Source organism: Panulirus ornatus, chromosome 18, assembly GCF_036320965.1.
Source record: "Panulirus ornatus isolate Po-2019 chromosome 18, ASM3632096v1, whole genome shotgun sequence".
Lineage (NCBI taxonomy): Eukaryota > Metazoa > Arthropoda > Malacostraca > Decapoda > Palinuridae > Panulirus > Panulirus ornatus.
In genome coordinates, this window is record NC_092241.1 from 25213268 (window position 1) to 25237450 (window position 24183).

General features: G+C 40.7%; 2 protein-coding genes across 3 annotated transcripts in view; one reads left to right on the forward strand and one right to left on the reverse strand.

Annotated features, from left to right (window-relative positions):
* LOC139755006 (maternal embryonic leucine zipper kinase-like) overlaps window positions 1–6856 on the reverse strand; it is a 304773-nt gene extending 297917 nt beyond the window's left edge. Inside the window, exon 1 of one of the 2 annotated variants that reach the window (XM_071672913.1) lies at window positions 6815–6856. The gene's annotated coding sequence lies outside the window, so the exon portion shown is untranslated. Of the gene's footprint in view, window positions 1–6327; window positions 6651–6814 lie in introns of those variants that run through there. The other variant, XM_071672914.1, reaches the window with a different exon arrangement.
* A 262-nt stretch (window positions 6857–7118) lies between these two features.
* Window positions 7119–24183, forward strand: part of LOC139755007 (lysophospholipase D GDPD1-like) — a 183328-nt gene continuing 166263 nt past the window's right edge. The window contains exon 1 of the mRNA XM_071672915.1: window positions 7119–7309. Within this exon, the coding sequence (XP_071529016.1) occupies window positions 7174–7309 (136 nt within the window). The 5' untranslated portion in view covers window positions 7119–7173. The remainder of the gene's footprint in view (window positions 7310–24183) is intronic.

The following is a 24183-nucleotide window of genomic DNA, read 5'->3' on the forward strand; positions in this document are numbered from 1 at the left end:
TGAAAAAAAAAAAAAAAAAAAAAGTGTAGGGGACATGACAGAACCTTGAGAGACAATGCTGTTGATGAAGAAAAGGGGAAGGCTGATCCATCAACAACCAGAGGAATAGATTGACCAAAGAGGAAGTGAGACATGAAGGAGCAAAGTAAGGGAGGGAAGCCAAAACAGGGAAGCTTAGAGATAAGACTCCAGTGCCTATCCCTATCAAAAGCTCTGGATGCCGTACCCTCTCAAAAGCTTTGGATAAGTCAGGGCAACAACATATGACTCCCCAGAATCTTTCCGGGATGATGACCAGACATCAGGAAGATAGGAAAGAATATCACCGGTAGATCTCACCTATGGGAAGCCATACTGGTGATCAGAAAGAAGAGTGATTTTCAAGGTGTCAAAAGACATGGGAATCAAGGAGTGATTCAAAGACTGAAAATGGTAGATGTCAAAGCAATAGGACAATAGTTGGAGGGGTCAGAAAGGTCACCCTTCTTAAGGTTGGGATGTATCAACACATGCTTCCAAGAAGTTTTAGTTTTTAAACAGAAACAGAACAGATGAGCAAGCACAGGTGCAAGTTCAGAGGCACACTCTTTTAGTGCATGGGGATAGATGCAATCAGGAACATAAGCCTTGCTTGTGTCCAAAGAAAGAACTTTTTCAGACAGTCCAAAACGAGGTTACAGGGAGGGGCATAGGATTAGTAACAGGGGCATCAGGGGGTGAAGGAATGTCAAGAGTCATCCAAGGTGGAATTAGAGGAACAGGAACCAAAGAGAGTTGCTTTGTCTTTGGGATAGACAGCTATAGTACTGTCACAATGGAAAAGTGAAAGAAACGTAGAGCAATAGAAGTTGTGAGAGACACCCTTAGCTAAAGACCAGAAAGACCTATCAGTGGATAACGAGGAAATTTTATCACACTTTCTTTGCACAAAGGAACACTGCCTCATGAATAACAAACTTGCAGTGATTACAGGCAGTGATAAAAGTTGAATAGGAGTTGGAGGAAGAAGAGTTTTCCCAAGCCCATTATGCCTAATCTCTTGCCTGAATGGCCTCAAAACAAAAATGTGTGAACCATTGTATTGGATGTAGAGGTTTGTCTTGGAGGAGGTTGGGATAAATGCTTCATTCCCACAAGACTAACCACTATGTGTTTGGTGGAGACAGAAGCATCATCACAAGAGACAGTAATTTACCCAAGGAAAGTCAGAGAAGTTACATATTTTATCCCAGTCTACTTCACTGAGATGCTAGTATTTACACTAAGAAGGGGCTGCTGGAGGAGGAGGTGACATTAAAATATACACTTATGATAGTGTGATCATATAAACCAACTGAGGGCAAGATTGTGCGCTTCCAGCTGGGTGGACTAGAGATGAAAAACAAATCCAGAATATTAGAAAGTGATCAGGAATATAGATAGAAAGGGAGATAATTTACTCTAAATCATTGAGAATGGTGAACATGAGGGCTTCAATCCCTCCACCAACTGTATGAGATAAATTCAACCACTCCCTACAGCAAATGTTAAAATCCGCAAGGTAGAACATCTCGAACTGCTGGCGACAGGATGTCATAGTCTCATGACAGGAGTTTAGATAATTGAAGAAAGATATAAAATTTGTAGAATTAGGAGAGGAATAAGTGAAACAGAGAAAAAGTATGGTAGCTGAGAGACAGACCTTGCACCACATTACATCAAAGTTTGGGGACTCAAGGTCTTTTATGCATGCAACAGGTGTGGTGATGTTGGAATAAGCACAAGCACCACCTCTGAACTGAAATCATAGATGGAGATTATAGCTGGATAAGAAAAAGGGACTAATGAAAACATCATTAATGAGCTATGTTTGATCACTTTCGAGTTGTTATTCCTCACATTTTCTCAAACTAACCTAACCTAACCCAGGTGAAAAGAAAAATAGATTTCAAAATTTGAAAAACTCTGTCTCTCTGAGGAGGTGTCCCACAGGCATAAGAGTCTCTCTATGAATATTAGGATTAGGACCTTCTCTCTCTGTCTGTCTGGTGAGGAATATGCTTTCTCCCAATGTAGCTCCAATTTCAATTGACAACAGCATACTCGCTCATTCCAAACCCACCCTAAACTGATCAGAGATTGCCAAAGAGATGAAACTATGCCACAGAAACCTCACTTTCTGTAGGTTGCAGGAGCCAACCCAAAAGTGGTCACAGTTGGTACAGAAAAATGTTTTTGATAAAGAGGGAAAGGCAGGGAGGGCAGAGACCAGGAAATTACATTTGCATGATATCAGAGAAAAGCTTTTTCAGCTGGGCAGGACAAAGGGACCAGGAAAAAATGTTCACAGGTCACTGTCTCCAAATTTCAAAACCTACATCTCTCTCCTCTGCAATTTGTCCTAAAAGCATGAGAGTATACCTTCATGAAGAAGGGCTTACAAAAGAAATTCAGATAAAATGTTTGACTCCAATGGCAAACATTTATCTTCAATGGTGAATCAGGGAAATATTGGAATCTTGTCTATCCAACACTGGGAGTCATCAGTCCCTCAGGGTAGATCCACAATCTCTAAGGTACTGCCTGAAGGTGAATGACAGGTACCAAAAACATTCTAATTTGGTAATTCACTTCTTTAAAAATTTTCAAGGTGGGTCAATGGGGAGGCCAACTGCCTAACAGCAAGAGCTCTAACATAAAGCCTAAGTTGAATGGGGAAAAAAGAAAAAAAAGTTCTTTATCAGTGCTAAAAGGGGTTTCAAGGTTCCAGGTATTATAAATTGTGTTCACTTTTGATAAATTATGCATGGGTACACAAGTTCTAAGAGATTGAATTAGGCACAGGGCATGCAGCTCTCTTGGTGGTCTTTCAAGCTGAGAAAAGGGCTGTTCAATAATTGTTTCACTCTTAGCCATGACACCAGGGTTTCAGGTCATCAAATAAAAATGTCTTGATTTTGGACAAAGCATGCAAAATAATAAATATCCTTCCAGAGCCCAAAGCTTCAAGAAAAAAATTAATCAGAAAAACTATCAGATGCAAATTTTTCACATCTTACACTACAGTGCAAAAGCAACTGATCTCTTTAGAAAGATTGGAGAAGTTTATCCCAAACAGGTCTCAACATAATACCAAAAGCCTTGAGATATGGGTTCTTCTGGGATACTTTTATGTATGGCAGTAAGCATTAATACTACCCCTTCGATGTTGGGTAAAAGGCTAAAGAATTCCAAACAAAAGGGTGCAGCCACATCAGAAATATCTGATAATTCAAGGAAGGACTGATAGGCTTCCCAGACCAATGGTACTGTCTTGAGCAGAAGGATGAATACTAAGAAAAACTTTTCCCAAAGAAGTACTTACATAAGAAAGACTGAATTCCAAAAAAACAATCTATGGAGAAAGTATCTGTTGCAACTGCCTCAACATCTAAAATTTGAGAAACATACATTGATAGTAACAAAGACATTCTATGGGTAATGTGATCTAACTAGGTTGCCACTGCGAAGTATGGATTCATTTGAAAGCCTTACCCTACCAACATTTCTAATTGCACTGTATCTGATCTCCACAGAAGTTCTGCCCAAAGAGTGTACACTTCTTTGAGACTAGAAACTTGGTAAGAAAGGCTTTTGACATAAAAAAGTCGTTCCCAGTAACTATAAGAGTCAAGGACTTGCAGGAGCCATGTTCAATAGACAGTGAACAGCCACAAAATTGTCCATTAGATATGAATAAAATTCTACTATTCAGACTCAGAACATTTTGGGAGAAGAAAATAATTAGAGCCAACACCTCCTTGTTGCCATGAAAGGTCTTGCACTATATCTTACCGAAGTCCCATATCCACTTGGGACTTCAGTTAAATGGGTGAAAGGGCATTAATGAAGGTAACAGGAATAAAGTTCTTAGAATGGCACCACTAGATAGGACAAGAAATAATGGATTTAAATTAGAAAAAAATAGACTCAGGTCAGATGTGGGTAAATATTGGTTCAGGAATAGGGTAACAGATTTATGGAACAAGCTGCGAAGCACAGTAGTGGAAGCTGTCTTTAGGTAGTTTTAAACAAGGGTTGGATGTGTTTATGGGTTCAGGCGGTTAGTTGTAGGGTGGACAGACTCAGGACCTGCCTAGCATGGGCCAATAGGCCTCTTGCAGTGCCCTCACTTCTTATATTCTTATGTATAAGACACATCAAGGAATAAAAGCCTTATCCATGAATCTGTGCATCCAACAAAAGGACTTGTGAACGAAAGTGAACTTTCTACGACTGAAAGCCAGATTGTTTATGAAATTGCCTCTATGACAGTCTCTAATTGGCCAATGGTGGTCCTAGCTGAAAGAATTACGATGGGTGGGGAATGACAATGTGCCCCACCACACAGACAAAGGGTTTGAGGTCCTAACCTTGATATTTCAAGAGAGAATATCACATGCTTGCAAAAAAAAAAAAAAAAAAAATGGGAGAAAAAAGTACTCCAAATCTAATTGTGCATGAAACAAATCACTAAATATAAGTCTTATAAACACCCATAAAATAAAGGAATATGTGTGAATAATTAACTACCAATCTGTACTGTACAGAGAGGGAGTTGAACACTCATGAGGCCCTATATCTTGATCATTTCTGTTGTTTGTCTGCAACTATGATGTCTTCAGGCATTTCATTCCTTTCACCCACTGCTCTTATACTATAAAAGAATACATCATTTTTTTTTCTTGATTAATTTCATAGTATGTCCTCTGAATGTTCTACCCTACAACTCCCAAAGAACTGTTTGCTGTATGTCATCAATGTGTTTAAAAAATCTAAAGTTGTGAACATGCTCCTCTTTGCTAAAGTGAGTAAATCTAAAGCCTGTGGCCCCTCCCTATAACTAAGCCCTCTTACTTCTAGTACCATCTTTGTTGCTTCCCTCTGGACCTTCTCTATTATGTCAATATGCTTCCATCTTTGTTGCTTCCCTCTGGACCTTCTCTATTATGTGAATGTGGTCAAGCTCAGTGACCAGAGAAGCATATTCTAGTTTTGGCCATATGTATAATATGAAAATCTTGCTGAATAACTGCTTATCCATGAACTTTAACATTATTCTTACATTTACTGGCACATGGTTGGTCTTAATGATTCTTATATGGTGGGTCTCTGGGAGACAGGGTAGGGGCATTGAGAAGTCCCAAGTCTCTCTCTTATAGATTCCTCCTGGAGGTTAATCTTGTCAAGGTTTTCTTCTGCTGTGACCTATTCACATTACATTTACTCAAGTTGAATTTCATTACACATGGATCAGACCATCTTTGGAGTCTGTCAAGGCTCCCTTGCAAGGTGATGCAATCCTCCATGGTTTCCATTTCCCTCATAATCTTTGCATCATCTGCTTACATATTCTGGTCCATACCTTCAGGCATAAAGAGTAAGAGTCCCAGAATGAATCATGTGGCACTCCACTGGTAACCTCTACTCGTTTTGAAGAGGCTCCTCTGACATGCATCCTTAGTTCCCTTCTACAAAGATAATCTATCCATCAAATGAGTTTTCCACAAGAGGATATCAGTATAACATTTACACGGAAAACTCAAGGACTAAAGCACGAAATATCAATTTTACTGAAAGTAGAGAACTACTTGGATGTATCATTACCATTTTGGACATCCAGCAAATTTCGTCGTTAGGTTCGGTGTGGTTCTCCATGTCTATTGAACAATTTTGACCATTTCTATCGCAAATCACTAGCTCTTGTGATTTCCCCCACTGAAAACCCTAGTTTCCAGAGGGGGTTCCCTATTATCATTGGATAAAGGGAGGGTAGGATATCAAAAGGTAGTGATTTGCAGGAGAAATGAAGGACAGTCATGCAAAATATATCAAAAACCACCTGAAAAACAATTCCAATTTCCAAACAGGCGGATGTCGGAACTGGTAATTATAATGAATGATCTAACATTAATGAGCTCCCCAAAACAGATCCTGACACTAAAACACCCATCACAAAGTCGCATGTACACAGACGAAAGTAGAAGTCATATAACGAGACTACCCTAATGCCAGAGGGTACTTGTAAATATATATTCAGCCACAGTATCCCCAACTGTAAATGAGGCATGAACAGTGAAATTTTTTTGAAGTTAAATGTTCTGAGGTAAACACATTCTTTATAATTCAAGTTAATGTTGAGACCAGATTGGACCTAGAGTATAATGAAGACTTGAAAGAGTTGATGCCATACACGGGCGCTTCATACCAGATACTCCACAATGTAATTATGTGTAAATTCGTAAACATATGTGCAAATTCATAACCATATGTCCAATTCATTCGAAAACAAGAGTGGCGAGAATTTACCTATATTTCATTAGTGGTGCATGCTCTCTTTGCATGAAGTATAACGTGGGCTGCCAATAACACCTCCCTCCTTCGTTAGGTATCATGTTTGGTATATTTAAAGTCCGCGTAACATCAGGAGTGATACGCTTATGAGACATCTACGAAAGTTTATTGAAATTTCTTGGAATCTTTAATATCCTTTGTCACTCCCTCCTAAAACAGATATTCATAACTATGACTGAGAAATCGGTATCAGTTATATCACGTACTAATGACAATGATATCCTTACTTCAAAAATAAGAGGAACTGCAAACGTTTGTTTGGGTCGACAGCTGAGAGGCGCGACACGCCTTGTCATACCAGGATTCTAAACTACTATAATCTCCGATAGTCAATCAGTAGATTTCTTAGTGAAGTCTGCGATATACAAGAAACATTCTGTGACTATCTATGAAAAACTGCCTTTTATAACTTAACTTCATTTGGTATATCTCAGAGACTTACCACAATGTTTTCAACTCCCCTTGAATGAAGTTCCAATTCAACCCTAACCAATCAGCGACGAGGAAGTGTGTCGTCATACATGACGCACGAGATGCGCAACACCGCCAGCAGACGATTCGCTTATTTAAAGCATAATTTAAATATTATAAAAGACTTTTCGATACAGCTTACCGTTGTTATTTCAAAAAAATTAAGCATTTATCTACGATGGTTTTGATATCTTTTTGTCCTGATTCTACCCCGAGATTTATCTATTGTGAAGTTCGTCAGCTGATAGCAGTACCGCAGCAGTCCCAAACGGCAGTGTAGGTGTAAACAAAGGGGGTGTAAGACGTCCTGTTTCAATTTTTTAACTCCAAATGGTTATAGAAATGATATTAGCTGTTGTTTTGGGATGTTACATCGTTTCTTCTTTCATACTGTTCAAGTTCCCCATGTTATTACACAAGAAAAAGGATGTCAAGTTCGTTTGTAGACATATCAGTCACCGTGGAGGTAAGTGACTCAGCCTAGCGATAAAGTGTCGGTATCTGCAATGCAGTATTTGTGCCAGGTACCGGGGTTGACCCACTTGACATTGCCTAAGGACTAGATAATTAAATAATATACTATTTTGTAAGATATAGTTTCACTTACGATTCTTTTAATACTATAACTTCAAGGCTTTACCTTGAGAGTAATAACTGTTTGATATGCTTAGTTATTTTATGAAGATCTGCAGAATAGGTTGAATATTTACTTTGAAGGCGTGATAGCACTAAAGCATGAATACACACGAAAATTATATCATTGATTTTTTCATCGTTTGTAAAACTCTGTTTCTCTTGCAGCAATCTCTCTAAAGAACAATTTGGTTAGGTTTCTTGGGTTGGAACAACGTATTATTTGGGTTGAAGACCTCATAGATTAGATTACCACATTAGGATAGGTTTCTTGGATGGTTTGTACAGTTATGTGATGGATTATTTAGGCTTATGCCTATCAACTGCCTGGGCTGTTAAGGCCATCAGCATTTAAGTTACATCCACCCACTAAAATCTTCGATACCTGAAGGTGCTAAAGTTATCTAAGACCGTGCACTTAAATAATATGAATGGCCCATCAGTATTACATTGATTTACTGGAAAACTAATCCATATTTTTTAGAAGACAGATTTTAGCAAAAATAATTGTTAAAAATTTCCATCATATGGCTGACAACAAATATCTAGCTTTTGCTGTGTTCAGATTCTTTTAAGCTTTACTCAGCTTGTAAATTAATTCATATACTAATTCAAGGCCTACAGAACCTCAAGGAAATGCCTGGTAGATGTGTGTTATCAGCCAGCATCCTTCCTGTTGGTGGCATAATGTTTTTGTGCTGCAAAAGACTGAAATAGATCATATAACTTAAGTTGTCAGGTATACAATTTCCCTACACTGACGAGGAACTAGTAAAATTTCTATTTGCTGGAAAAAATACCTTTTGAAGGAAGAGTCTGTTGCCTCTGTGCGTACGTCACACCATGCACAGTCAACATCTCATGTGATCACCCATACACATTCCCTAATAATCATTTGAGAAAGAAATTTTGATCATCATTAACAAGAAATCATGTTCTTTTTTCTGCCCTTAGAAATAGATTCCCAGTTCTCTTGGATGTTCTTGTCCTGTAAGAACAAGTTTTTATTTTGTTTCTTAGGACAAAGTAGCATAAACTTAAGGCATTAAAGTTATCTGAAAGGTACAAAAATATATTTATAGCAATGTCAACTACTCTTATGTTTATGGGAAACACTGATTTAGCTACTTTAACCATCCCTTTGTTTTTTTCTTGAACCTTATGGTGGATTGTGACATCCACTAAACATGAATGCAGTGGTGCGTGTCCTCCATGACATAGAAAGTTTGCTTATAGGTAATAGATTACTAATTTCTTGTTTGGTGCTCTGAAATGGAAGTCACTTTTTGAATCATTATTTGTTTTCACTTTTCTTTTTTATTATCATTATTATCATTATTATTTTCATTATTATTATTCTTTTATGTTGAAGGCTCCAGTTATGGACAAAAATCCACATCAAGACTGGTCCTTTATTGAAATAGAGAAAATTATGAAACTGAAAAAAGAAGAGACAAGGGAAAGTATTTATGAATTTTTGAGAAAGTCAAATACCTGTCTTTTGAAATGTGCTAGGTCATATCTATTAAGAGAGACTCGAGAAGGTAGAGAGTTCCAGAGCTTCAATGTGTAGGGAAAGAAGCAGGTATCAAAACAGCCCACCCTTGACTTGCTGATGGCCACACAATAATTATGTGACACAGCAGCTTGCCAAGTATTGCATGGCCAAGCTAGTGGTGTGGGCACATGGGTAGCCAGCTCTCACGAGCAAAAACCAAAGTTATATCTCTAGAAGAGGGAAAGTGAACCAACACTGCAGCATAGGGCAAGGGGCTCAAGTTTAGAGGTTAGCCTGGAACAATTTATAAGGCAGATTGCTTTTGACACAACTCAGTCAAGAGCAGCACTCCATACAAGGACACATTAATCCCTTGTATAAATGGAGCACCTGTGCAGAAAAGTTTTGACATCTAAATAAGACACCCAGTTTCTTAGAGGCAGACTTAGCTATTCCTGTAATGTGGGGTTTCCAAGTGTGTTTATTGAGTCAAGAGGTGTAATTACAGAACTGTCAAAGGAGAGGTGAGATTTGTAAGGAGTTTTTGATAGAGAGATGGGTAGAAACTGGTTTTTAGAGGCATTAAACTTAACTAGATTTCATCTACCCCACTGAGATATCCTGTCCAAGTCTGAGTTTATTGAGGAGGCTGTGTTAAGATGAGATGCAGATCGAGTGAGAGCAGTGGGAGCAGAATTTAAGGCTGTGGATGAATGTAGTGTTGAGTTGTCAGCATATGAGTGCATTTGATTATATAGTGGAAGAGAGGAAATCATTTGAAAAAAGGAGAAAAGGTGTAGGGAACATGACAGAACCTTGAGGGACACTTCTGTTGATGGAGAAAAAGGGGGAAGGCTGATCCATCAGTAACCACAGAGATCGATCAACCACAGAGGAAGCTAGATATGAAAGATCAAAGTGAGGGAGGGGAGCTTAAAGATGAGATCCAATGCCACACCCAGTTAAAAAGCCTTAGATATGTCAAGAGCAACTACACTTGACTCCCCAAAATTATTCAGGGATGATGACCAGACATTAGTTAGATGGGAAAGAATATCATCAGTGGATCTTGCCTTACGGAAGCCATACATTATGTATTTAACAAAGAACCCCACAGTTTCCCTATCTTTCGTAACCATCCTCACTGTTGAATTATTTAATATAGAAAGATAAATGATATTGGTGCGAATGAAAATATCACATTTGTAATTCCCAGTATTTATACAGAACAACAAATTCATGAGAGTAGAGTGAAGATCCCAAATGCATGTCTTCTCTCAAATAAATTACCAGTGTTATTTAGCAAGTTTAGTAGCTATTTACTTTTCTTGCATTACATGGTAAAGTACCAGTATGGTGTTTCTGAAGAAACAGCTGTAGAAAGTGTTTTTTTTGGCAGTTCATGAGTTTAAGTTAACATCAAGACCATCAGTGAATATTGATTGGTTTTGATTTGTAACGCTTTTGCAGTGTTTAGAGAATACAGTGAGTTGCAGGGTTTGGTCTGGAGGATAATGTTTTATTTCATGATATCATCTCCCACATTTTACACTTACATCAAAGGTGCATAATGCAGTGATTAGAAAAGGTCATACAATTCATTAAGCAGGGGGCATGATATTAGTTAAAGTTATGGATATAAGGGGAAAATTTGAGATTGATTAATGTGAAAGTATGTGAGTCATTTTTGAAAATTCAGCAGCACCTATTAAACTGTACATAACTTCCTTAGAGGTTAAAACTTGACTTTCAATACAGTATTCTAATTAAAATGAGCCAGACACCCTAGTTATTGATTATCACACCAACTGCAAACAGTTGTCAAAAAACAGACAACAGACCAAGCAACCTTTCTCATCACAGCCCAACCATTCCATGTGATCCACATTTGCTGATGACATCAATGTTGGTTTATTTCTATTCTTGGTCTCAGCTATTATGAGAGGTAAGGTGAGGTTATCGTAGAACTTATTGATCTCTGAAGAGTTCAACTTACTATTACCTAACTTTAGCCCATATTTAGACTGGTTAGTCACAAAACTCACTTCATTTGATTTTGTGAAATGAAGAATGATACTCCTAATCATGCCCCATAACTCATAGTGTATTCTCTAAACCTGGTTTATCCATCATGTTCATCACCAGCCACATTTGGTGAACTAGTGACAAGTCTGTGAAGAAGTGAAGGTCTATGTTATACACTTTTGTTTGCCTTTTTATTGATTTTCTCAAGTAAAGTTACAACCCTGTTTTACTATTTAATCCAATTTCTGATTCTTTACATAATCAATTATTTATGTTATAGTTCACTGTTTGTCCTTACATTATAACACATATTTCTCACGATGGTAAATTTGGGCAGCTAATTGCCACAGGTGTGGTGAGCAACAAAATTCTGTTGGGCAGACCTTCTATAAGCACTTCACTTACACTACAGAATAAAATCATGTAAGTTAGTCTTGATGCATGGTGGTTTGAAATGTTAATCACTGGTGCCAATTTTTTGCACCAATACTGATTTTAGAGTAGAATAAGATTGCTGAGTGTGATTGAGTATATAAGTGTCTAGAGAAAGATGTGATATTTTTATCTTTACCTGCTTATAAGTACTGTACCATTGATGAGATTTTGCCAGAAAAAGGAAGGGCTAACACATAATGTTTACCACATATCTTGGTTGATGAATAGTAGTTTCTCAAGGACTTCCATGTGGTTTTGTCAAGTATGTAATGATTAAGAAAATCATTATAACTGACTTGGAAATTGAGAAAAACGTGTAAACATATCTTTCTTTTTTGCACAACTCTGGAATACTGTATGTACTAAGGGGGAATCAATCTTTAAAATAAGCACCACTGTTTTCAAATTCCAAAATGTGTGACTGGATGGTAAGCAACTGCTATATAAGGTTGCAGTAAGTCACTCCAAGAGCAGTGTTTGACACAGTTGTCCCACATCTAAAAGTGGCGATACATATTATCAGTAGTAACACATTGGTTCTGGTGGCAAAGAGCTTTCCTATGGGTGATACTCCTAAGGAAAGGAGCCATACAAAAATATCTCTCCTTAGAGACATTTTTATTAACACTAAGTCTGATTTCAACAGGACATCCACTAATATGGGTGGCTGGAAATCCTCCCCTCTCTTGTTTTTTTTTTAATTTTCCAAAAGAAGGAATAGGGAAGGGCATCAGGTGAGGATATTCCCTCTAAGGCCCAGTTCTCTGTTCTTAACGCTACCTAGCTAATGCGGGAAATGGCAAATAGTATGCGGGGGTTGGAGTGAGTTGGAGCGATGTGGTGTGCTTGGGTCGACGTGGTGTCGGTGGCTTGAGCCGGGGCGTGTGGGGCGTTAGGGGTAAACCATGGAAAGTTCTGTGGGGCCTGGATGTGGAAAGGGAGCTGTGGTTTCGGTGCATTATTACATGACAGCTAGAGACTGAGTGTGAGCGAATGGGGCCTTTGTTGTCTTTTCCTAGCGCTACCTCACACACATGAGGGGGAAGGATGTTGTTATTCCATGTGTGGCGGGGTGGCGATGGGAATGAGTAAGGGCAGACATTGTGAATTGTGTACATGGGTATATATGTATATGCTGGAAATCCTCCCCTCTCTTGTTTTTTTTTTAATTTTCCAAAAGAAGGAATAGGGAAGGGCATCAGGTGAGGATATTCCCTCTAAGGCCCAGTTCTCTGTTCTTAACGCTACCTAGCTAATGCGGGAAATGGCAAATAGTATGCGGGGGTTGGAGTGAGTTGGAGCGATGTGGTGTGCTGGGGTCGACGTGGTGTCGGTGGCTTGAGCCGGGGCGTGTGGGGCGTTAGGGGTAAACCATGGAAAGTTCTGTGGGGCCTGGATGTGGAAAGGGAGCTGTGATTTCGGTGCATTATTACATGACAGCTAGAGACTGAGTGTGAGCGAATGGGGCCTTTGTTGTCTTTTCCTAGCGCTACCTCACACACATGAGGGGGAAGGATGTTGTTATTCCATGTGTGGCGGGGTGGCGATGGGAATGAGTAAGGGCAGACATTGTGAATTGTGTACATGGGTATATATGTATATGTGTGTGTGTGTGTATGTATGTATACGTTGAGATGTATAGGTGTGTATATGTGGTGTGTGTGGACGTGTATGTATATACATGTGTATGTGGGTGGTTTGATCGAGTAAGTAACGTAAGGGTAAGAGAGATGTGTGGAAATAAAAAGAGCGTGGTTGAGAGAGCAGAAGAGGGTGTTTTGAAATGGTTTGGGCACATGGAGAGAATGAGTGAGGAAAGATTGACCAAGAGGATATATGTGTCGGAGGTGGAGGGAACGAGGAGAAGTGGGAGACCAAATTGGAGGTGGAAAGATGGAGTGAAAAAGATTTTGTGTGATTGGGGCCTGAACATGCAGGAGGGTGAAAGGAGGGCAAGGAATAGAGTGAATTGGATCAATGTGGTATACCGGGGTTGACGTGCTGTCAGTGGATTGAATCAGGGCATGTGAAGCGTCTGGGGTAAACCATGGAAAGCTGTGTAGGTATGTATATTTGCGTGTGTGACGTATGTATATACATGTGTATCTGGGTGGGTTGGGCCATTTCTTTCGTCTGTTTCCTTGCGCTACCTCGCAAACGCGGGAGACCGACAAAGCAAAAAAAAAAAAAGAAAATATATATATTTATTATTATTATTATTATTTTGCTTTGTCGCTGTCTCCTGCGTTAGCAAGGTAGCGCAAGGAAACAGACGAAAGAATGGCCCAACCCACCCACATACACATGTATATGCATACACATCCACAGAGGCAAATATACATACCTATACATCTCAATGTAAACATATATATGCACCCACAGACATATACATATATACACATGTACATAATTCATACTGTCTGCCTTTATTTATTCCCATCGCCACTCCACCACACATGGAATAACAACACCCTCCCCCCTCATGTGTGCGAGGTAGCGCTAGGAAAAGACAACAAAGGCCCCATTCGTTCACACTCAGTCTCTAGCTGTCATGTAATAATGCACCGAAACCACAGCTTCCTTTCCATATCCAGGCCCCACGGAACTTTCCATGGTTTACCCCAGACGCTTCACATGCCCTGGTTCAATCCATTCACAGCACATCCACCCCGGTATGCCACATCATTCCAATTCACTCTATTCCTTGCACGCCTTTCACCCTCCTGCATGTTCAGGCCCTGATCACTCAAAATCTTTTTCACTCCATCTTTCTACCTCCAATTTTGGTCTCCCACTTCTCTTCATTCCCTCCACCTCTGACACATATATCCTCTTGGTCAATCTTTCCTTACTCATTCTCTCCATGTGACCAAACCATTTCAAAACACCTTTTCTGCTCTCTCAACCTCACTCTTTTTATTTCCACACATCTCTATTACCCTATTATTACTCACTCGATCAAACCACCTCACACCACCTCAAACATCTCATTTCCAGCACATTCACCCTCCTGTGCACACCTTTATCCGTAGCCCATGCCTCGCAACCATACAACATTGTTGGAACCACTATTCCTTCGAACATACCCATTTTTGCATTCTGAGATAATGTACTCGACTTCCACACATTCTTCAAGGCTCTCAGAATTTTAACCCCCTCCCCCACCCTGTGATTCACTTCCGCTTCCATGGTTCCATCCGCTGCCAAATCCACTCCCAGATATCTAAAACACATCACTTCCTCCAGTTTTTCTCCATTCAAACTTAACTCCCAATTGACTTGACCCTCACCCTACTGTACCTAATAACCTTGCTCTTATTCACATTTACCCTCAACTTTCTTCTTTCACACACTTTACCAAACTCAGTCACCAGCTTCTGCAGTTTCTAACATGAATCAGCCACCAGCACTGTATCATCAGCGAACAACAACTTACTCACTTCCCAAGCTCTCTCATCCACAACAGACTGCATACTCGCCCCTCTTTCCAAAACTCTTGCATTCACCTCCCTAACAACCCCATCCATAAACAAATTAAACAACCATGGAGACATCACACACCCCTGCCGCAAACCTACATTCACTGAGAACCAATCACTTTCCTCTCTTCCTACACGTACACATGCCTTACATCCTCGATAAAAACTTTTCACTGCTTCTAACAACTTGCCTCCCACACCATATATTCTTAATACCTTCCACAGAGCATCTCTATCAACTCTATCATATGCCTTCTCCAGATCCATAAATGCTACATACAAATCCATTTGCTTTTCTAAGTATTTCTCACATACATTCTTCAAAGCAAACACCTAATCCACACATCCTCTACCACTTCTGAAACCACACTGCTCTTCCCCAGTCTGCCTTCACCCTCTCAATCAATACCCTCCCATATAATTTACCAGGGAATACTCAACAAACTTATACCTCTTTAATTTGAGCACTCACTCTTATCCCCTTTGCCTTTATACAGTGGCGCTATGCAAGCATTCTGCCAATCCTCAGGCACCTCACCATGAATCATACATACATTAAATAACCTTACCAACCAGTCAACAATACAGTCACCCCCTTTTTTAATAAATTCCACTGCAATTCCATCCAAACCTGCAGCCTTGCTGGCTCTCATTTTCCCCAAAGCTTTTACTGCCTCTTCTCTGTTTACCAAATTATCTTCCCTAACCCTCTCACTTTGAAACCACCTCGACCAAAACACCCTATATCTACCACTCTATCATCAAACACATTCAACAAACCTTCAAAATACTCACTCCATCTCCTTCTCTCATCACCACTACCTGTTATCACGTCCCCATTAGCCCCCTTCACTGAAGTTCCCATTTGTTCCCTTGTCTTACGCACTTTATTTACCTCCTTCCAAAGCATCTTTTTATTCTCCCTAAAATTTAATGATACTCTCTCACCCCTACTCTCATTTGCCCTCTTTTTCACCTCTTCCACCTTTCTCTTGACCTCCTGCCTCTTTCTTTTATACACTCATTTGCATTTTTTCCCTGCAAAAATCGTCCAAATGCCTCTCTCTTATCTTTCACTAATAATCTTACTTCTTCATCCCACCACTCACCACCCTTTCTAATCTGCCCACCTTCCACGCTTCTCATGCCACAAGCATCTTTTGCACAAGCCATCACTGCTTCCCTAGATACATCCCATTCCTCCCCCACTTCACTTACCTCCTTTGTTCTCACCTTTCTCCATTCTTTACTCAGTCTCTCCTGGTACTTCCTGACACAAGTATCCTTCCCAAGCTCACTTACTCTCACCACTCTCTTCACCCCAACATTCTCTCTTCTTTTCTGAAAACCTCTACAAATCTTCACCTTCGCATCCACAAGATAATGATCAGACATCCCTTCAGTTGCACATTAACATCCAAAAGTCTCTCTTTCACATGCCTATCAATTACCATGTAATCCAATAATGCTCTCTGGCCATCTCTCTTACTTTCATACGTATACTTATGTATATCTCTCTTTTTAAACCATGTATTCCCAATCACCAGTCCTTTTTCAGCACATAAATCTACAAGCTCTTCACCATTTCCATTTACAACACTGAACACCCTATGTCTACCAATTATTCCCTCAACTGCCACATTACTCACCTTTGCATTCAAATCACCCATCACTATAACCCGGTCTCGTGCATCAAAACCACTAACACACTCATTCAGCTGCTTTCAAAACACTTGCCTCTCCTGATCTTTCTTCTCATGCCCAGGTGCATATCCACCAATAATCACCAATCTCTCACTATCCACTTTCAGTTTTATCTCGAATTTACTTTCTTACATTCTATAACATACTCCCACCACTCCTGTTTCAGGAGTAGTGCTACTCCTCCCCTTGCTCTTGTCCTCTCACTTACCCCCGACTTTACGCCCAAGACATTCCCAAACCTCTCTTCCCTTTTACCCTTAAGCTTCGTTTCACTCAGAGCCAAATAATCCAGGTTCCTTTCCTCAAACATACTACCTGTCTCTCCTTTTTTCTCATCTTGGTTACATCGACACACATTTAGACACCCACTGCTCCCGTCCCCTTTAGTCGCCTTCTACGACACGTGAGGAATGCGTGGGAAGTATTTTTTCTCCCCTATCCCCAGGAAATATATACACAGTAGGTACAGTAGGGTTGACGGCCAAGTCAATTGGGAGCTAAGTTTCAGTGGTGTAAAACTATAAGAAGTGAAGTGTTTTAGATGTCTGGGAGTGGATTTAGCAGCAGATTGAACCATGGAAGCGGAAGTGAATCATAGAGTGGAGGAGGGGGCGAAAGTTCTGGGAGCGTTGAAGAATGTGTGGAAGTTGAGAACATTATCTCGGAAAGCAAAAATGGGTATGTTTGAAGGAATAGTGGTTCCAACAATGTTATATGGTTGCCAGGGGTGGGCTATGGATAGAGTTGTGCAGAGTTGGGTAGATGTGCTGGAAATGAGATGCTTGAGGACAATATATGGTGTGAGGTGGTTTGAACGAGTAAGTAATAATAGGGTAAGAGAGATGTGTGGTAATAAAAAGAGTGTGGTTGAGGGAGCAGAAGAGGGTGTTTTGAAATAGTTTGGTCACACGGAGAGAATGAGTGAGGAAAGATTGACCAAGAGGATATATGTGTCAGAGGTGGAGGGAACGAGAAATGGGAGACCAAATTGGAGGTGGAAAGATGGAGTGAAAAAGATTTTGAGTGATCGGGGCCTGAACATGCAGGAGGGTGAAAGGCGTGCAAGGAATAGAGTGAATTGGAATGATGTGGTATACCAGGGTCAACGTACTGTCAGTGGATTGAACCAGGGCATGTGAAGCGTCTGGGGTAAACCATGGAAAGTTCTGTGGGGCCTGGATGTGGAAAGGGAGCTGTGGTTTCGGTGCATTATTACATGAGAGCTAGAGACTGAAAATGAATGAAAGTGGCTTGTGTTGTCTTTTCCTAGCACTACCTCTCACACATGAGGGGGGAGGGGGTGGTTATTTTCATGTGTGGTGAGGTGGCAATTGGAATGAATAACTGCAGACAGTATGAATTACGTGCATGTGTATATATGTATATGTCTGTGTGTGTATATATATGTATACGTTTAGATGTATAGGTATGTATATATTGTGGATGTGTATGTATATACATATGTATGTGGGTGGGTTGGGCCATTCTTTCTCACCACTATTCCTTCAAACATACCCATTTTTGCTTTCCGAGGTAATGTTCTCGACTTCCACACATTCTTCAACACTCCCAGAACTTTCGCCCCCTCATCCACCCTATGATTCACTTCCACTTCCATGGTTCCATCCGCTGCCAACTCCCAGATATCTAAAACACTTTGCTTCCTCTGGTTTTTCTCCATTCAAACTTACCTCTCAATTCACTTGTCCCTCAACCCTACTGTACCTAATAACCTTGCTCTTATACACATTTACTCTCAGCTTTCTTCTTTCACACACTTTACCAAACTCAGTCACCAGCCTCTGCAGTTTCTCACATGAATCAGCCACCAGCTCTGTATCATCAGTGAACAACAACTGACTCACTTCCCAAGCTCTCTCGTCCACAACAGACTGCATACTTGCCCCTCTTTCCGAAACTCTTGCATTCACCTCCCTAACAACCCCATCCATAAACAAATTAAACAACCATAGAGACCACACACCCCTGCCACAAACCTACATTCACTGACAACCAGTCACTTTCCTCTCTTCCTACACGTACACATGCCTTACATCCTCAATAAAACCTTTTCACTGTTTCTAACAACTTGCCTCCCACTCCATATATTCCCAATACCTTCCACAGCATCTCTATCAACTCTATCATATGCCTTCTCCAGATCCATAAATGCTACATACAAATCCGTTTGCTTTTCTAAGTATTTCTCACATACATTCTTCAAAGCAAACACCTGATCCACACATCCTCTACCACTTCTGAAACCACACTGCTCTTCCCCAATCTGATGCTCTGTACATGCCTTCACCTTCTTAGTCAATACCCTCCCATATAATTTCCCAGGAATACTCAACAAACTTATGCCTCTGTAATTTGAGCACTCACTTCTATCCCCTTTGCCTTTGTGAAATGGCTCTATGCAAGCATTCTACCAATCATCAGGCACCTCACCATGAGTCATACGTACATTGAATAACCTTACCAACCGGTCAACAATACAGTCACCCCTTTTTTAATAAATTCCACTGCAATACCATCCAAACCTGCTGCCTTGCCAGCTTTCATCTTCCGCAAAGCTTTTACTACCTCTTATCTTTTTAATGAATCATTCTCCCTAACCCTCTCGCTTTGCACACCACTTTGACCAGAACATCCTATATCTGCCACTCTATAATCTCACACATTCAACAAACCTTCAAAATACTCACTCCATCTTCTCACATCTCCACTACTTGTTATCACCTCCCCATTAGCTCCCTTCACTGAAGTTCCCATTGATATCTTTGTCTTACGCACTTTATTTACCTCCTCCCAAAACATCTTTTTATTCTCCCTAAAATTTAATGATACTCTCTCACCCCAACTCTCATTTGCCCTCTTTTTCACCTCTTGAACCTTTCTCTTGACCTCCTGCCACTTTCTTTCATACATCTCCCACTCATTTGCATTTTTCCCTACAAAAATTGTCCAAATGCCTCTCTCTTCTCTTTCACTAATAATCTTACTTCTTCATCCCACCACTCACTACCCTTTCTAATCAACCCACCTCCCACTCTTCTCATGCCACAAGCATCTTTTGCGCAAGCTATCACTGCTTCCCTAAATACATCCCATTCTTCCCCCACTCCCCTTACCTCCTTTGTTCTCACCTTTTTCCATTCTGTACTCAGTCTCTCCTGGTACTTCCTCACACAAGTCTCCTTCCCAAGTTCTCTTACTCTCACCACTCTCTTCACCCCAACATTCTCTCTTCTTTTCTGAAAACCTCTACAAATCTTCACCATCGCCTCCACAAGATAATGATCAGACATCCCTCCAGTTGCACCTCTCAGCACATTAACATCCAAAGGTCTCTCTTTCGCGCGCCTATCAATTAACACGTAATCCAATAACGCTCTCTGGCCATCTCTCCTACTTACATATGTATACTTATGTGTATCTCTCTTTTTAAACCAGGTATTCCCAATCACCAGTCCTTTTTCAGCACATAAATCTACAAGCTCTTCACCATTTCCATTTACAACACTGAACACCCCATGTATACCAATTATTCCCTCAACTGCCACATTACTCACCTTTGCATTCAAATCACCCATCACTATAACCCGGTCTCGTGCATCAAAACCACTAACACACTCATTCAGCTGCTTCCAAAACACTTGCCTCTCCTAATCCCTCTTCTCATGCCCAGGTGCATATCCACCAATAATCACCAATCTCTCACTATCCACTTTCAGTTTTATCTCTAGAATTTACTTTCTTACACTCTATAACATACTCCCACCACTCCTGTTTCAGGAGTAGTGCTACTCCTCCCCTTGCTCTTGTCCTCTCACCTACCCCTGACTTTACGCCCAAGACATTCCCAAACCTCTCTTCCCTTTTACCCTTAAGCTTCGTTTCACTCAGAGCCAAATAATCCAGGTTCCTTTCCTCAAACATACTACCTGTCTCTCCTTTTTTCTCATCTTGGTTACATCCACACACATTTAGACACCCACTGCTCCCGTCCCCTTTAGTCGCCTTCTACGACACGTGAGGAATGCGTGGGAAGTATTTTTTCTCCCCTATCCCCAGGAAATATATACACAGTAGGTACAGTAGGGTTGACGGCCAAGTCAATTGGGAGCTAAGTTTCAGTGGTGTAAAACTATAAGAAGTGAAGTGTTTTAGATGTCTGGGAGTGGATTTAGCAGCAGATTGAACCATGGAAGCGGAAGTGAATCATAGAGTGGAGGAGGGGGTGAAAGTTCTGGGAGCGTTGAAGAATGTGTGGAAGTTGAGAACATTATCTCGGAAAGCAAAAATGGGTATGTTTGAAGGAATAGTGGTTCCAACAATGTTATATGGTTGCCAGGCGTGGGCTATGGATAGAGTTGTGCAGAGTTGGGTAGATGTGCTGGAAATGAGATGCTTGAGGACAATATATGGTGTGAGGTGGTTTGAACGAGTAAGTAATAATAGGGTAAGAGAGATGTGTGGTAATAAAAAGAGTGTGGTTGAGGGAGCAGAAGAGGGTGTTTTGAAATAGTTTGGTCACACGGAGAGAATGAGTGAGGAAAGATTGACCAAGAGGATATATGTGTCAGAGGTGGAGGGAACGAGAAATGGGAGACCAAATTGGAGGTGGAAAGATGGAGTGAAAAAGATTTTGAGTGATCGGGGCCTGAACATGCAGGAGGGTGAAAGGCGTGCAAGGAATAGAGTGAATTGGAATGATGTGGTATACCAGGGTCAACGTACTGTCAGTGGATTGAACCAGGGCATGTGAAGCGTCTGGGGTAAACCATGGAAAGTTCTGTGGGGCCTGGATGTGGAAAGGGAGCTGTGGTTTCGGTGCATTATTACATGAGAGCTAGAGACTGAAAATGAACGAAAGTGGCTTGTGTTGTCTTTTCCTAGCACTACCTCTCACACATGAGGGGGGAGGGGGTGGTTATTTTCATGTGTGGTGAGGTGGCAATTGGAATGAATAACGGCAGACAGTATGAATTATGTGCATGTGTATATATGTATATGTCTGTGTGTGTATATATATGTATACGTTTAGATGTATAGGTATGTATATATTGTGGATGTGTATGTATATACATATGTATGTGGGTGGGTTGGGCCATTCTTTCTCACCACTATTCCTTCAAACATACCCATTTTTGCTTTCCGAGGTAATGTTCTCGACTTCCACACATTCTTCAACACTCCCAGAACTTTGGCATTCAAACTTACCTCTCAATTCACTTGTCCCTCAACCCTACTGTACCTAATAACCTTGCTCTTATACACATTTACTCTCAGCTTTCTTCTTTCACACACTTTACCAAACTCAGTCACCAGCCTCTGCAGTTTCTCACATGAATCAGCCACCAGCTCTGTATCATCAGTGAACAACAACTGACTCACTTCCCAAGCTCTCTCGTCCACAACAGACTGCATACTTGCCCCTCTTTCCGAAACTCTTGCATTCACCTCCCTAACAACCCCATCCATAAACAAATTAAACAACCATAGAGACCACACACCCCTGCCACAAACCTACATTCACTGACAACCAGTCACTTTCCTCTCTTCCTACACGTACACATGCCTTACATCCTCAATAAAACCTTTTCACTGTTTCTAACAACTTGCCTCCCACTCCATATATTCCCAATACCTTCCACAGCATCTCTATCAACTCTATCATATGCCTTCTCCAGATCCATAAATGCTACATACAAATCCGTTTGCTTTTCTAAGTATTTCTCACATACATTCTTCAAAGCAAACACCTGATCCACACATCCTCTACCACTTCTGAAACCACACTGCTCTTCCCCAATCTGATGCTCTGTACATGCCTTCACCTTCTTAGTCAATACCCTCCCATATAATTTCCCAGGAATACTCAACAAACTTATGCCTCTGTAATTTGAGCACTCACTTCTATCCCCTTTGCCTTTGTGAAATGGCTCTATGCAAGCATTCTACCAATCATCAGGCACCTCACCATGAGTCATACGTACATTGAATAGCCTTACCAACCGGTCAACAATACAGTCACCCCTTTTTTAATAAATTCCACTGCAATACCATCCAAACCTGCTGCCTTGCCGGCTTTCATCTTCCGCAAAGCTTTTACTACCTCTTATCTTTTTAATGAATCATTCTCCCTAACCCTCTCACTTTGCACACCACTTTGACCAGAACATCCTATATCTGCCACTCTATAATCTCACACATTCAACAAACCTTCAAAATACTCACTCCATCTTCTCACATCTCCACTACTTGTTATCACCTCCCCATTAGCTCCCTTCACTGAAGTTCCCATTGATATCTTTGTCTTACGCACTTTATTTACCTCCTTCAAAACATCTTTTTATTCTCCCTAAAATTTAATGATACTCTCTCACCCCAACTCTCATTTGCCCTCTTTTTCACCTCTTGAACCTTTCTCTTGACCTCCTGCCACTTTCTTTCATACATCTCCCACTCATTTGCATTTTTCCCTACAAAAATTGTCCAAATGCCTCTCTCTTCTCTTTCACTAATAATCTTACTTCTTCATCCCACCACTCACTACCCTTTCTAATCAACCCACCTCCCACTCTTCTCATGCCACAAGCATCTTTTGCGCAAGCTATCACTGCTTCCCTAAATACATCCCATTCTTCCCCCACTCCCCTTACCTCCTTTGTTCTCACCTTTTTCCATTCTGTACTCAGTCTCTCCTGGTACTTCCTCACGCAAGTCTCCTTCCCAAGTTCTCTTACTCTCACCACTCTCTTCACCCCAACATTCTCTCTTCTTTTCTGAAAACCTCTACAAATCTTCACCATCGCCTCCACAAGATAATGATCAGACATCCCTCCAGTTGCACCTCTCAGCACATTAACATCCAAAGGTCTCTCTTTCGCGCGCCTATCAATTAACACGTAATCCAATAACGCTCTCTGGCCATCTCTCCTACTTACATATGTATACTTATGTGTATCTCTCTTTTTAAACCAGGTATTCCCAATCACCAGTCCTTTTTCAGCACATAAATCTACAAGCTCTTCACCATTTCCATTTACAACACTGAACACCCCATGTATACCAATTATTCCCTCAACTGCCACATTACTCACCTTTGCATTCAAATCACCCATCACTATAACCCGGTCTCGTGCATCAAAACCACTAACACACTCATTCAGCTGCTCCCAAAACACTTGCCTCTCATGATCTTTCTTCTGATGCCCAGGTGCATATGCACCAATAATCACCCATCTCTCTCCATCAACTTTCAGTTTTACCCATATCAATCTAGAATTTACTTTCTTACACTCTATCACATACTCGCACAACTCTTGTTTCAGGAGTAGTGCTACTCCTTCCCTTGCTCTTGTCCTCTCACCAACCCCTGACTTTACTCCCAAGACATCCCCAAACCACTCTTCCCCTTTACCCTTGAGCTTCGTTTCACTCAGAGCCAAAACATCCAGGTTCCTTTCCTCAAACATACTACCTATCTCTCCTTTTTTCTCATCTTGGTTACATCCACACACATTAAGACACCCCAATCTGAGCCTTCGAGGATGATGA